The following is a 16,748-nucleotide window of genomic DNA, read 5'->3' on the forward strand; positions in this document are numbered from 1 at the left end:
ATCACTGCAATAAAAAGAATAAAATACCTAGGAATAAACCTACCTAAGGAGACAAAAAAACTGTATGCAGAAAACTATAAGACACTGATGAAAGAAATTAAAGACAATGCAAACAGATGGAGAGATATACCATGTTCTTGGATTGGAAGAATCAACATTGTGAAAATGACCGTACTACCCAAAGCAATCTACAGATTCAATGCAATCCCTATCAAACTACCACAGGCAGTTTTCACAGAACTAGAACCAGAAATTTCACAATTTGTATGGAAACACAAAAGACCCCAAATAGCCAGGCAGTCTTGAGAAAGAAAAACGGAACTGGAGGAATCAGGCTGCGTGATGTCAGACTATACTACAAAGCTGCAGTAATCAAGGCAGTATAGTACTGGCACAGAAACAGAAATATAGATCAATGGAACAGGATAGAAAGCTCAGAGATAAACCCAGGCACCTATGGTCACCTTATCTTTGACAAAGGAGGCAAGAATATACAATGTAGAAAAGACAGCCTCTTCAATAAGTGGTGCTGGGAAAACTGGACAGCTACATGTAAAAGAATGAAATTAGAACACTCCCTAACACCATACACAAAAATAAACTCAAAATGGATTAAAGACCTAAATGTAAAGCCAGACACTATCAAACTCTTAGAGGAAAACATAGGCAGAACACTCTGTGACATAAATCACAGCAATATCCTTTTTGACCCACCTCCTAGAGAAATGGAAAGAAAAACAAAAATAAATAAATGGAACCTAATGAAACTTCAAAGCTTTTGCACAGCAAAGAAAACCATAAACAAGACAAAAAGACAACCCTCAGAATGGGAGAAAATATTTGCAAATGAAGCAATGACAAAGGATTTATCTCCAAAATATATAAGCAGCTCATGCAGCTCAATATCAAAAAAACAAACAACCCACTCCAAAAATGGGTGGAAGACCTAAACAGAAATTTCTCCAAAGAAGATATACAGATTGCCAACAAACACATGAAAGGATGCTCAACATCACCAGTCATTAGAGAAATGCAAATCAAAACTACAATGAGGTATCACCTCACACCGGCTAGAATGGCCATCATCAAAAAAGTCTACAAACAATAAATGCTGGAGAGGGTGTGGAGAAAAGGGAACCCTCTTGCACTGTTGGTGGGAATGTAAACTGATGCAGCCACTATGGAGAATAGTATGGAGGTTCCTTAAAAAAAACAAAAATAGAACTACCATGTGACCCAGCAATCCCACTCCTGGGCATATACCCTGAGAAAACCATAATTTAAAAAGAGTCATGTACCATAGTGTTCTTTGAAACTCTGTTTACAATAGCCAGGACATGGAAGCAACCTAAGTGTACATCGACAGAAGAATGGATAAAGAAGATGTGGCACATATATACAATGGAATATTACTCAGCCATAAAGAGAAACAAAATTGAGTTATTTGTAGTGAGGTGGATGGACCTAGAGTCTGTGATACAGAGTGAAGCAAGTCAGAAAGAGAGAAACAAATACCGTATGCTAACACATATATATGGAATCTTAAAAAAAAATGGTTCTGATGAACCTAGGGGCAGGACAGGGATAAAGGTACAGACGTAGAGAATGGACTTGAGGACACGGGGAGGGGGAAGGGTAAGCTGGGAGGAAGTGAGAGTGGCATGGACATATATACACTACCAAATGTAAAATAGATAGCTAGTGGGAAGCAGCCACATAGCACAGGGAGATCAGCTCGGTGCTTTGTGACCACCTAGAGGGGTGGGATAGGGAGGGTGGGAGGGAGGCACAAGAGGGAGGGGACACAGGGATATATGTTTACATAAAGCTTATTCACTTTGTTATACAGCAGAAACTAACACAACATTGTAAAGCAATTATACTCCAATAAAGATGTAAAAACAAAAAGAGAGAGACCTGTGGTTTACAAGAAAAGCTGTGGAAAAACAACACATTTTGCTTTACTGTTTTTCTTACAAAACAAATTCATTTGTTTAATTGGGGGTCGGGAGTTGGAGTTGCAGAGACTATACTTGGCCAAAACTGAAATCTGTGATCTTTACCATTCAAGAAAGTTAACTGAAGCTGACATGACTTCTGGGAAGTGCATTGCAGCTGACATCTGGGCATGCCCCATGCCAAAGTGTTATCATGAGAAACTGGTCCACCAGGAATGGAATTTGAATCCAAAAGATTGAGTAAAAAAAAAAAAGAAAAAAGTTATCTGGACTGTATCACCTTTTTTGGAATGAACAAACTTAAAATTTTTATAGCATAATTCTTTCTCTAGTGGGATGCTGTGTCACAATTGGCAGTTACTTGTTCTTCCTAACACAACTCTATTCTGTTTCACAGGGCTTCATCCCAATGTTTTAAAACCTTGTAAGTGACAGTACATTTTAGAACTACCATCCCAGACTCCTGCAGAGTGCTAAACACATCTTTGGTACTCTGAAATATGTTCGTGGTTATAGTATAATATATCCTTAGGTACCAGTGTGGTGCAGAAAGCCTTCTGTCCAAATGCAAATCTTATTTTATGTAACCATTGCTTCAATTTATTTATGTCTTTTATCTGTCATCTTGCTTCTTGGTCTTGAAAAATTGAGATTCTATATCCAGAAATGCTTTAGGAATGCTTACTATGCTGTAAAAGGCAAAGGAGCTCTGTGTCTTTATGTTTATGATTGACATTTGTGTAATCTTAAAACACCATTGACCCCAGATCTTTTTGTTTTCCATGGGTGAGCACTTGTCAAAGGCATTAAAAAGATTAAGGTACACATCTCACAGGATGAACGTAAATAAATTATAAATATTTCCTAACCCTTCTCCTACTTAAATCTGAAAATCATACTTCTTGTTATTTAAGTCATTGATTAAAATGGTAAAAAGAGCAGAACTTCAAAGCAGGCCACTTGACACTTCCTTTTCGGATAGTGTCGATCTACTTAGCAAATGTGATGGGAAAGGTAATTTGGAATCTAATCGCAGAATGCCTAGAACGTCATGTTATGAGTTTAGATTAATGTTATTCTCTAGTCACTAAGAAGCATGCAATAGCATTCTCTAGAACAAGGCAGTGACCTGCTTGTGTTTCAGAAACTTAACAGCAGTGTAGAAGATGTTCAGGAGGATTGAGAGGTTAGAGGAACAGAAGCCACTTAATAGGCTAGTGTAGCAGGTGAGTGTTGATGAGAGTACTTAAGGAGAGATCCACAAAGAAAGTTATCTATAGCATGGTTTGCTTTTAGCAAGGGAGACAAACCAAATGCCTATGGAGGCCAAACAAATAAGGCAAATGAATTAATTAAACAGGCCAAAGGAAGAGACTGTCTAATGAGGGCAGCCCCTCAGCCCCAGCAGTTGTCACCATGTGGGAATGCAGGAATATTTTTACCACATCTTTCAGTTTTTCAAAAGAAGTTAGAAATTTAGCTTTTATGTAGAATCTTTTCATTTTTAAATGTTGGCTTAATTTTTTAAAAGGCTTTGACAGCCAAAAAAGAAACACATCTGCAGCCAGATGTAGCTAATAGGAGGCTGACTTTACAACCTGTAGCTTTTAGCTTCTTCTGGTTGTGAATTCTTGAGTGTAGTAGGGAAAGGGCCTAAGGATAGGAATTTTAAAACTTTTGATGAGATACAGCCTGATAACATAATTGAGGAAAGAATGTAAAATGCAAAACTTATGACTCTCTTTGGATAATGGAAGCAAAGATTTTATTAAAAACTTGTCCCTAAAAAGCACTTTATACATAGATTATTCTTCTAGTTTAATTTTGCTTAGGTAGCACTGTTTCCTTCTTATTAGTCAGCATTGTTAGCATTTTTGAGTAATCATAGATTTGATGGAGACTTGTGGAGGAGCTGCTGAATTACGGAAGAAGTTATTACAGCAGAAAATAAATTATGTGGTGCTATAAATACTTAACTCAGTGACTCAGCAAATTCCCTTTATGTCCAAAGGGAAACGTTTTGTACCTAACTCACGAAGTCTGTTTTTAATTTCTGCAGCCTTGCAGTTGTCCCCGTTTGTCACTGATAGATTTTTCTGTGGTGAGAGAGGCATAAAGATAAAGAGAGACCATTTTCAGAGGGAGATTAAGTACTGGGGAAATGAAAGCAGGGAGAACGCTCAGTCATAGGACTGCTTCAGTACTGACGGCAGGGGATTACCAGGAAGAAGTCAGAGAACCAGCTGGAATGACCGTGAGAAATTAAATAGTTTTATTATACTCTTGGGTGACATTTCCAGCTAATAAAATTAGAATGAATATTGTAATGTTAGAAGCAAACCACTGGAAAACATGTAATTAACTTTTTAAAAATTCAACAGGCATTCTGTATATCCCCAATACTCATATTTAAGATACTTTAACCAGACATTTGAGTTGATTCCAAGATGTGCCAGAGATGGCTTAAGAGAGAAATGATATGTACACAAAAATTTTTAATTATTTGTGTTTAATTGATTAATAGTTTAATGCTTAGTTTCTAAAACCTAATAAATTGTTGGCCTTTTAATAAATATTTATTATCATCTCTTAATGACCATGTGAAGATAGGAACAATATAGGAACTGATTTCACATAATACATTTTCTTATAAAACAGTAGGGTATTAACTTCTTTAAAAAAAAACCCTCTGTACCTTGATTATTTTTGTTGTAATACAAATACTAATACTCTTTATTGCTATTACATTGTACTACATTGGCAGCTAAAATCTGTCAGTAGTTGTTCTATCTTATATAATTCTGAGAGAGGTTTTAAGATGGCATTTTAGCACATTCTTGAACAAAAATAGTCCTAGATGTAAATAGAATGAAATAATTGTTAGAGAAGTATAAACAAAGTTCTATATAAGATAGTGTCTTAGTCTTCTCAGATTGCCATAATAAAATACCATAGACTGGGTGGTTTAAACAACAGGATTTTATTTTCTCACAGTTCTGGAGGCTGGAAATCCAAGATCAAGTTTCCAGCCAATTTGATTTCTGGTTAAGGACTCTCTGGCTTGAATCCACCTCTTGCTCTGTCCTAATAGGGCCTTACCTCATGCATATGTGGGGAGTAGAGAGGGGAGGAGAGAGAGAGAGAGAGAGAGCTCTCTGGTATCTCTTCTTATAGGGGCATTAATCCTATCAGATAAGGGCCCCATGCTTATGACCTCATTTAACCTTAGTTACTTCCCTCAAATACAGCCACACTGGGGAGTTAGGTCTTCAACATACGAAGTTTAGGGAGGCACGAACAGTCCTAACAGATAGGAAATAGAGAGGGAGTAACCAGGAAAGGCATTTTGAAAGAGACCTTTGAATAGGCCTTTGGAGAATGAATAGGACTTTAACCATTAGAGATTGGAAGGACAGATTCCAAGTGGCAGAAATAGTTTAACCAATGTCAGGGCAATGGGAAAGCAAAGAATATGTTCAGCACACAGAGCATTCAGCTCCTTCATCTGCAGGATGATATCTACATAAGTGAATAGTACTCAGGAAGTCCAGAAAGAGAGGATGTGGCCAAATTATTTAGTATCTTATAAAACATCATTTCCTGGTTTTAGTACTGCTCTAACTAGCTGTGTGACCTTGATTATGTCACTTTACTTCTGTGTGTCTTAACATCCCCATGTGTCAATGAAAAAATTCAACTATCTCTGAGGTTTCTTTTAACTTAGGGAGTCTATACTTAAAAAAAAAAAAGTAAGTGATTTAAGTTTAACACATGTTATGTGTTTGTGTGTGCCTGTATACTTTCACATTTGTGCTCTCACACCAGCAGATATGCATACTTTGCAAGTGTTTGATGATAGGCATAAAAACCTACTGTCACTTAGGTGTGTTGAACTTGAACTCCTCCCACCTCTCCATGAATTGGGAACATTTCTCTGCATGTTCCAAGGACCCAAACTGGACCTCCCAGGGAGAACTGACCAGGCAAACTGGGGAGACAGATGATTTCCCCAGCCTTGTTCCATGCCCTTTTCCAACTTCATTGGCCCTCTTATTTTCTCCTGCATCAGACTTCCAGTTTCCTAATGACTGCTTTTTCTACCCTGCTAAGGAAATTTAATCTCAAAGCCTTTTTTGTATTCATTGGTAGGCAACTGGCTAAAGGTATCCCCAAACCTTCAGGGGTATTTGCCTTTTAGTAGGAACTAGACCTTAAACTATAAGAAAGAAACATGAATAGTAAAATTCTAGACATTAATAAATGGACATAAAATCTGGGAATTGGGGTGCAGAGGTGCATTTTCTGGTGTTCCTAAAATCCTTAGAAGTGGGAAATGATCCCTTGGAGCTTAAAAACCATCCCCTAGAAGAGTTTAGTATAGCTTTACAGCTATTTTATTCTTAGCCTGGACCTGTCTTAATTATTTTTAGCCAGATAATACTGTTATTTACTTATTTTTTAGAATTTTGGGTATACTTGTGGACTTACCATGCAAACACTTAGGTAACTTTGACATGATCTTTATGATTCAGTAGATAATTCTTCTTGGGAAACGGCTACTAGATCAACAGCTTGTTCATCATTCTAGAGGCTCAGTTTTAATTAATCTTTCCAAAATAAATAAGGAACAGTAGAACTGAAATTGAAGAAGAGCTGTTTTCCTCAAAAACAAGGGCATATTTCTTTTCAAGAAATAACCTTTTCCCCCACTATATATAGTCAACTTATAATACTGAGTTTTTCTTCTCAAAAATAGGTTGGTCTGCCTCTATCAGATACACATCCAAGTCAAAAAGGTGTTGTCTTTGTAATGAACTTAGGTGACTCATCTGAGAATATTCTATTTGTCAGAAGCACTTCAGTGTCCAGCCCTAGTACTCACTGCTCTGTGGCCTCCACTTTGCATGGGCATCAGCTTCATGACTCATACCAGCTGTCCATCACTTGTTCTCTGAAGACCACAGTTTCAAAATATAACCCTTAGAAAACAGTTGCAGTTACTTCACCTGCAATTGACTGTACTATGGATGTAACCTATAATTTGAGTCTTTATTTGGTCATTGACAAGAGTCTTAAGTTTTTGAGTCAAAATTTCAATAAAATTCATAAATTTAGGCCCCAAGATGTTGATTTCGTTGTTTGTAAGGATGCTTTCAGGACTTACGTTGCTTTTCATAATTCTAACAAAATAATTTAACAGTGTGTGTGTCTTTGTGTGTCTAGAAAAGTTGAGTAGATAGAAACTAAGGAAGGAGAAGATGTACCTCAAAATTGTAATCTAACAGTACTGTGATTTCATCTAGTAAGAAGTAGAAAATAGTATAAGGAAGAAGCTCATTTTTCTTGAGATTATTTACTTGGTAATAAAACTCAAGTTAAAAATCACTTGAAATCAAAGCTTGCTGATTGTGTTTTCCCTCTAGATTCTTTGTTATCAGAACAGTCTCTAAGATAGTGATAACATTATCCAAATTTAATCAGAGGATTTAAATTCTAAAGTTTAATCATATAAGAAAAGAAATGTGCTTTTCCAGGGGATACATCTTTGTCTTTTTTATCCTAATATAGTAGTGAACTGTTAACATGCAGGACATCTAGAGCTGGATGACTATTGCCAGCTTTCTAGGTGTCTGGCCTGCCCGGCTGCCTCTGTATATCCCTAAAACTGCTTACTGTTCCTCTACCCAGGCAGGCGCTTATATTTTCCAGAGATATCCATGACTTCCCACATGGGCTTTCGGCTGTTGCACATGACCTAGTACAACTATGCCTAATGCAACTATGTTGCACATGACCTAGTACAACCTTGGCATAGTTGTACTATTTACTAAATACATATTAACTGCCAGGTACTATGCTAAGTGTTTTCCATATCGAATCTTCCCACCTCCTTGGGGCAGAGCTAAGCTGACATGAAATTAGCACAGACGGTACACCATAATTTTCTTAGTTTTGCTTTCATAATATACCTTCTGAATTACCAAGGCTGTGGTGAATGACTACTACCGTTCATGATTGTGAGCTCATTTTTTTCTTTTTTTATTGTGGTAAAACACACATAACATAAAATTTACCATCTTCACTGCTTTTAAGTCTACAGTTCAGTGACATAAAATACATTCACATTGCTGTACAGCTATCACCACCATCCATCCCCATAATTCTTTTCATCTTGTAAAACTGAAACTCCATACCTATTAAACAATATCATTCCCCATTCACTTCTCCCCCTATCCCCTGGTAACCACCATTTCATTTTCAGTCTTTATGATTTTGACTACTCTAAGTACATCATATAAGTGGGACCATACAGTATTTGTCTCTCTGTGACTGGCTTACTTCACTTAGCATGATGTCCTCAGGGTTCATCCATGTTATAGCATATTGCAGAATTTCCCTTTTGAGACTGAATAATTGTATGTATATACCATGTTTTGCTTCTCTATTCATCAGTCGAAGGACACTTGGGTTGCTTTGACATTTTAACTATTGTGAATAATAATAATGCTGCTATGAACATACCTGCACAGATATCTTTTTTTTCTTTTTTGATTTTTTTTTTAATTTTTATTTATTTATTTTTGCTGTGTTGGGTCTTCGTTTCTATGCGAGGGCTTTCTCTAGTTGTGGCAAGTGGGGGGTCACTCTTCATCGCAGTGCGCGGGCCTTTCACTATCACGGCCTCTCTTGTTGCGGAGCGCAGGCTCCAGACGCGCAGGCTCAGTAGTTGTGGCTCACGGGCCTAGTTGCTCCGTAGCATGTGGGATCTTCCCAAACCAGGGCTTGAACCCATGTCCCCTGCATTGGCAGGCAGACTCTCAACCACTGCACCACCAGGGAAGCCCAGATATCTTTTTAAGGCTCTGCTTTCAGTTCTTTTGAAGTAGAATTGCTGGATCATATGGTAATTCTATTTTTAATTTTTTAAGGAATTAATCATACTGTTTCCCACAGCAGCTATACCATTTTACATTCCCACCAACAGTGTACAATGATTCCCTTTTCTCCACATCCTCACCAACACGTGTTATTTTCTGATTTTTTTTTTTTGAGTAGCCATTCTAGTGGGTGTAAGGTGGTATCTCATCGTAGTTTTGATTTGCATTTCCCTAATAATTAGTTATGTTAAGCATCTTTTCACGTGCATATTGGCCATTTGTATATCTTCTTTGGAGAAATGTCTATTTCAGTCCTTTACCCATTTTTAATCAAGTTGTTCTGTTGTTGTTGTTGAGTTTTAGACGTTCTATATATATTTTGGATATTAATCCCTTATCAGATATATGATTTGCAAATATTTTCTCCCATTGTGTGGGTTGCCTTTTTGCTCTGTGGATTGTGTCTTGATGCACAAAATTTTTAATTTCATGAAGTCCAACTTGTCTTTTTTCTTTTGTTACCTGCACCTTTAATGTCATATCTAAGAAATCATTGCCAAATCCAATGTCATCATATTTATATACCACACTAATCCAAATCTTTTTAGACCTGTGTAGCACAGTGTAAAAATTGCTTTTTAGTGATTACTTCAGGTCACTGAAAAGACTCTCCAAGCCCTAGAAAGGTGGTTTTCCTTTCATCTCTGATAAAGTGAAATCCAAGAATCATTAGTATCACCAAAGCTATTTTTAGAGTAGCTAATCTATAATTTTTATCTAGGAACAATATTCAATTCCATCAGCAGAGGAATGAGTTACTTTAGAACATGCGCTATTTTCGGTAAATGTATAGCATCTTTGCCTTTGTCACTCCATCTCTGGAATCTGCCAAGACAGTAGGGCTTGGGCATTGGAACCAGTGGTTGTCAGTGCCTCTTCCACGCTCACTTGTCAAACCGTTGCATTGTTCCAAATGTCAATTCTCTCACTCTAGATCAATTTGCTTAGATCAAATTCCTCTGTGCTCCAGGAGGAATTTTGTACATAGTAATGAACAAAGACAAAGAAACAGAATAGATCATCTACTCTGAGCAGTATAAGTCAAGGGAATGGCCTCTTGTAAATTAGATTTCAGTTAATGGGTATCTTTATAGAAATGTATCCTTGGGCTTCCCTGGTGGCACAGTAGTTAAGAATCCGCCTGCCAGTGCAGGGGACACAGGTTCGAGCCCTGGTCTGGGAAGATCCCACATGCCGTGGAGCAACTAAGCCCGTGCACCACAACTACTGAGCCTGCGCTCTAGAGCCTGCGAGCCACAACTACTGAAGCCTGCGTGCCACAACTACTGAAGCCCGTGTGCCTAGAGCCCATGCTCTGCAACAAGAGAAGCCACTGCAATGAGAAAGCCGTGCACCGCAACGAAGAGTAGCCCCCGCTCACCACAACCAGAGAAAGCCCGCACGCAGCAACGAAGACCCAACGCAGCCAAAAATTAAAAATTAATTAATTAATTAATTTTTAATAAAAAGAAATGTATCCTTAAGACAGAGATTGCATAATAGATTGAGGCCAAATCACAAAATTTTAATATCCAGCAAAACTTTACAATATCCTGATTAACTTTTTTCTAATTAACCTAGGATTAAAACTGTAAACATTTTGGGGAATTCCCTGGAGGTCCAGTGGTTAGGACTCCATGCTTTCACTGCCAAGGGCCCATGTTCAATCCCTGGTTGGGGAACTAAGATCCGACAAGCCATGTGGCATGGCCAAAAAAAAAACCTTAAACATTTCATTTCAAACCACATAGTTGAAAATCTTATTTTGGACTACTTTCCTGCCTTGATAAATACAGTAAAATGAGCACAATTGGCCAAACTTTTTATTTCAGTGTTTTTTAGAACTTTGGGTTTATTATTTGAAATACAGTTCTTACCTAGGAACAGAGATTCTGTAGGCAAAATTTCAATAACCTGCCGAATCTTAGCTGAGCCTAAAACATGCCCTGCAAGGTTTGGAGTTTGAATTTGTCATTTTTCTGAAATCTCTCAAGTACTAGGGATAAATACTATACCTATGGCTGCTAGAGAGTAAAAACTCTACATGACACAATAGAGCTTTATTTCCAGACCACTCAAGGGCCCACATATTTTGTAAGAACAAAATTCTAAGATAATGAAAGAACTTTAATACTTGCTTCTAGGTCATTATAATAGAAGTTGACCCATCCACTAACTTAGTCTAAACATATTTCTTTTCCGTGTCTCAGTTTACATATTTGTAAAAACAGGTTTCAAAAGAATGTTATCTGAGAAGCAACTAATAAAAATTATTTTCTACTGGTGCTTCCCTGGTGGCGCAGTGGTTAAGAATTCGCCTGCCAATGCAGGGGACACGGGTTCGAGCCCTGGTCCGGGAAGATCCCACATGCCGCAGAGCAACTAAGCCCATGCGCCACAACTACTGAGCCTGCGATCTAGAGCCTGTGAGCCACAACTACTGAGCCCTCATGCCACAACTATTGAAGCCCACGCGCCTAGAGCCCATGCTCTGCAACAAGAGAAGCCACCGCAATGAGAAGCCCACGCACCACAACAAAGAGTAGCCCCCGCCCGCCGCAACTAGAGAAAGCCCATGCTCAGCAATGAAGACACAATGCAGTCAAAAATAAAAATTAAAATTAAAAAAAAAAATTTAATAAAATAAAAATTAAAAAATTATTTTCTATTTAACTTTATTCCACATATAATAATTGCATTTTAAAGTGTTTTCTAATTTAAGACCTTTCAAAGTAATATATGTATATAAGTCAGAAATATAAAGATTACATGGTTTATAACAAAAAACAAAGGTCCCTGCCTTACTTCCAAGATCTGCTTTCCAGAGACAATCATGTTCAGTTTTTCAGATGTTTCTTTTGGTATTTGGCTTAGTGTTTCTAACATGCTTTTACTGCTATTTCTTAATTTTACAATGTTAGATGTTATCGGTTTACTTGGAATTTGAAAATTTAGATCTCCTACTTTCACCACCATACCACCTCTACATATTCTTACTTATAAATTCCCTCCCACCTTCCATTCCACGCAAGTACCACCCCACCTGGCAAAAAGTCTGATGCCATAGTGATTTCTAATCCTTTGTGTTGCCCACTTTTTTCCTTGTGCTCCTTTATAGGATTCTCCTTTAAGGATTAAGTGTCCCTAATGATATACTTTAATGTGGTTCTTTTTTCATTCTGTTTGCCAGACATGAGATGGCTCTTTCAATTTGAAAATCCATGCCCTTCGATTTATTTATTTATTCATTTATTTAATAATCTGTTTTTCCTATTTTTCTTTCTCGAACTCCTACTAGTCGGATACTAATGCCTAGACTAATACTCTATTTTTTTTCAATATTTTATTATGAAATTTTTCAAACAGAGAGAAAAAATTTTTTAATTTACAGTAGACATCCATAAACCTACCGTCTAGAGTCTAGTATTAACATTTTTTCTATCTTTTCTTTATACATATCTATCCATCCATCAATCCATCTTATTTTTGATGTGTTTTAAAGCAAATTATAGTCAACATATAATTCCAGCACTTCAACACACATGTCGTTTTGTAGCGAGAATTGTAATTAGAGTTTGCATTTTCTTCTTTTGGGGTAAAATTTACATACAAACTTATGTGTACATTTACTAAGTTTTTTTAGTAGTTTTTTTAAAAAATAAATTTATTTATTTTATTTATTTATTTTTGGCTGTGTTGGGTCTTCGTTGCTGCATGCGGGCTTTCTCTAGTTGTGGCGAGCAGGGGATACTCTTGGTTGCGGTGCGCGGGCTTCTCATTGTGGTGGCTTCTCTTGTTGCCGAGCATGGGCTCTAGTCACGCGGGCTTCAGTGGTTGTGGCACGCGGGCTCTAGAGCACAGGCTCACTAGTTGTGGCGCACGGGCTTAGTTGCTCCGTGTCATGTGGGATCTTCCCAGACCAGGGCTTGAACCCGTGTCCCCTGCATTGGCAGGCAGATTCTTAAGCACTGCACCACCAGGGAAGCCCTTAGTAGCTTTATTAAGGTATAACTGACACATAAACTTACATAGTTAAACTGTACAATTTTTTTGTGTGTGTGTGGTACACGGGCCTCTCACTGTTGTGGCCTCTCCCGTGGCAGAGCACGGGCTCCGGACGTGCAGGCTCAGCGGCCATGGCTCACGGGCCCAGCTGCTCTGCAGCATGTGGGATCTTCCCGGACCAGGGCACGAACCTGTGTCCCCTGCATCAGCAGGCGGACTCTCAACCACTGCGCCACCAGGGAAGCCCCAAACTGTACAATTTGATTTGATAAGTTTTGACATATATATGTATATATATACATGTGTGTATATATACATACACATACACATTCCCCCATGGAACCATCACCACAATCAATATAGTGAACATACTCATTACCCCCAAAAGTTTCCTCATGTTTCATTATAATCTCTTCATCTCATCTAACCTTCACCCCAATCCCCAGGAAACTACTGATCTAATTTCTGTCACTACAGAATTTGCATGTAGTTAGCATATTCTGTGGTTATATATAAATGTAGTTATACAGTATATGATCTTTTTTGTCTGATTTCTTCAGCATAATTATTTTGAGATTCATCTGTGTTGCTGCAGTTTATTCCCTTTTATTGCTGAGTAGTATTCCATTGTAAAAAAAAAAAAATCCCGCAGTTAACCTTTTGGTGAACATTTGTTGTTTCCAGATTTTATCCATTACAAATAAAGCTACTGTGTTGTACACAGATCTTTGTACGGACATACATTTCATTTTTTCTTGGGTAAATACCTAAGAACAGAGTGGCTGGATCATATGGTAGGTGTATGTTTAACTTTTTAAGAAATGGCCGAAGTTTTTTTCCAAAGTGCTACCATTTTATATTCCTTTCAGTAGTGAATGAGAGTTCCAGTTCCTCACACACTAATGTCATTGCTTTTAATTTTAGCCATTCTATAGATATGTAGTGATATTTCATTGTGATTTTTGTTCTCATTTCCCTGATGACTGATAATGTTGAGAGTCTTTTCATGTGCTAATTTGCTTTCTGTGTATCATATTTGGTAAAGTGTCTATTCAGATATTTTGCCTATCTTTTAAAACTGAATTGTTTGTTTTCTTACTGTTGAATTTTGAGAATTCTTTACATATTCTGGATATAACTCCTTAGCAAATTTATGATTTGCAATGATTCCTAGAAGCCTTAGAGTATTAGGTTTTACATTTAAGTCTATGATTCCTTTTGAGTTAATATTTTTATATGGTACTAGATATGATCAAAGATTCAATTGCTCTGACACCATTTGTTGCAAAAATTATCCTTTCTCTACTTAATTGCCTTACACCTTTGTCAAAAATCACTTTTCTATATATATGGGGGGTCTGTTTCTGTATATTTTGTTCCTTTGATCTATATATTTACCTTAACATCAGTCTTGAATATCATAGCTTTATAATAAAAGCTTAAAAATCAAATAGTGTTTCTCCTCCAATTTTGTTCTTCTTTTTCAGAGTTGTTTTGGCTATTCTAGGACCTTTGAATTTCCATATGAATTTTAGAATGTTTTTCCATTTCTATAAAGGAAAAAGCCTTCTGGGATTTGGATTGGGATTACATTGAATCTTTAGATAAATTTAGAGGAACTAACATTTCAACACTATTGAATCTTCCAATTGATGAATGAGATCAATCTCTCCATTTATTTAGGTCTTTATTATTTATTTAGGTCTCTCAGCTTTTGTAGTTTTCAGTGTCCAGGTTTTAACATATTTTGTCAGGTTTATTTAACCCCTAAAATATTTTAGGTGTTAAAATATTTTAACACCTGAAGTATTTCCTTTTTTATGCTATTATAAATGGTTTTGGTTTTGTAGTTTCAGTTTTCATTGCTAGTACATAGAAATACAGTTGACCCTTGAACAACATGGGAGGCTTAGGGGCACCAATCTTTTATGCAGTCAAAAATCCACATAAAACTTTACAGTCCACCTTGTGTATCCATGGTTCTCTGTTCACGGATTCAACCACCTACAGATCATGTAGTACTGTAGTACATATTTAGTGAATAAATCCACATGTAAATAGAACCGCACAATTCAAACCCATGTTCAAGGGTCAGCTGTACAATTTACTTTTGTATATTGATCAAGTATCCTGCAACCTTGTTTAACTCATTCAACAAGTAGCTTTTTTGTAGATTCTAGCAGATTTTCTGCAAAGACAATGATGTTATCTACAATAAAGACAGTTTTATTTCTTCCTTTCTAATCTGGATGCCTTTTATTTGTTATTCTTGCCTTATTTCAGTGGCTAGAACATGCAGTACAACGTTGAGCCTGTACTCTTCCTGATCTTAGGGGAAAAGCATCCAGTCTTTCACCATTAAGTATGATGTATAGCTGTAGGTTTTTCATAAGATGCCTTTATCAGATTGAGGAAATTCTCTTTTATTTCTAAATGCTAAGAGTTTTTATCAGGCATTTCATCATATGCTTTTTCTGCATTTAATAGTCATATGGTTTTTCTATCTCAGTTTGTTATGGTGAATTACACTGATTGATTTCAAATATTAAACTTACTCTGAGTTCCTAGCATAAACCTCACTTGGTCATAAAGTACAGTTGATCCTTGAACAATGTGGGACTTAGGGGCACTGACCCTCCTTACAGTCGAAAATCCATATATAACCCTACAGTTGGCCCTCTGTATTCAAGGTACCACATCCTTGAATTCAGTCAACCACAGATTATGTAGTAATGTAGTACATATTTAATGAAAAAAATCCATGTGTAAGTGCAGTTCAAACTTGTGTTGTTCAAGGGTCATGTATTATTCTTTTACTGTGTGCTACATTTGATTTGCTAAAATTTTGTGTAAAATTTTCACATCTGTGTTCATGAAGCCTATTGGGCTTTTTAAAAATTTTTATCAAGGGACTTCCCTGGTGGCTCAGTGGTTAAGAATCCGCCTGCCAGTGCAGGGGACATGGGTTCGATCCATGATCCGGGAAGATCCCACATGCCATGGAGCAGCTAAGCCCCTGAGCCACAGCTGCTGAGCCTGCACTCTAGAGCCCGTGAGCCACAACTACTGAGCCCGTGTGCCACAACTACTGAAGCCTGCCTGCCTAGAGCCCATGCTTTGCAACAAGAGAAGCCACTGTAATGAGAAGCCCACGCACCGCAATGAAGAGTAGCCCCTGCTCGCCGCAACTAGAGAAAGCCCACGCACAGCAATGAAGACCCAATGCAGCCAAAAATAAATAAATTTATTTTTTAAAAAAAGAAAAGAAAATCTTGTATAAAATTTTTATCAAAATATAGTTGATTTACACATATTGGTTTATTTTTGTAATGTCTTCTGGTTTTGTTATTTGTGTGACACTGACCTCATAGAATGAGTTGGGAATTATTCCCTTCTCTTAGATTATTTGGAAGAGTTTGTGCTAAAGGGGTATTAGTTCTTTGTTAAAAGTTTGGTAGAATTCCTAGTGGAACCATGTGTTGAGAGTTTTCTTTGTGGGAAGATTTTTTGCTAAAATTTCAATTTCTGTAATAGATATGGGCCTATTCAGGTTATCTGTTTTCTTTTGTTTGAGGTTTGGTAGTTTGTATAAATATCTTTCAAGGAATTAGTCCATTTCATCTAATTTGTCAATATTGTCAATAACAAAGTTATTCATAGTATTTATGATCCCTTTAATATCTGTAGAATTTCTAATAATGTTACTTCTCATTCTTGATAGTGGTAATTTTATCTTTTTTCTTTTTCTAAGCAGTCTGACTAGAGATTTATCAATTTTATTAATCTTCCCAAAGAACCAGCTTTTGGTTTCATTGGTTTTCTTTATTGATTTTCTGTTTTCTGTTTC

At 37.0% G+C, this 16,748-nt stretch overlaps 1 protein-coding gene across 4 annotated transcripts in view; it reads left to right on the top strand.

The window, feature by feature from the left end:
• SBF2 (SET binding factor 2) overlaps window positions 1-16,748 on the top strand; it is a 469,332-nt gene that overhangs the window by 368,699 nt on the left and 83,885 nt on the right. Inside the window, exon 18 of one of the 4 annotated variants that reach the window (XM_081239233.1) lies at window positions 11,128-11,597. The exons of the other annotated variants lie outside the window; for them this stretch is intronic. Coding sequence (XP_081095359.1) covers window positions 11,128-11,160 — 33 coding nt within the window. The 3' untranslated portion in view covers window positions 11,161-11,597. Of the gene's footprint in view, window positions 1-11,127; window positions 11,598-16,748 lie in introns of those variants that run through there. 4 annotated transcript variants of the gene reach the window in all.

Source organism: Mesoplodon bidens (assembly GCF_964165515.1).
Source record: "Mesoplodon bidens genome assembly, chromosome: 7".
Taxonomy (NCBI): Eukaryota; Metazoa; Chordata; class Mammalia; order Artiodactyla; family Ziphiidae; genus Mesoplodon; species Mesoplodon bidens.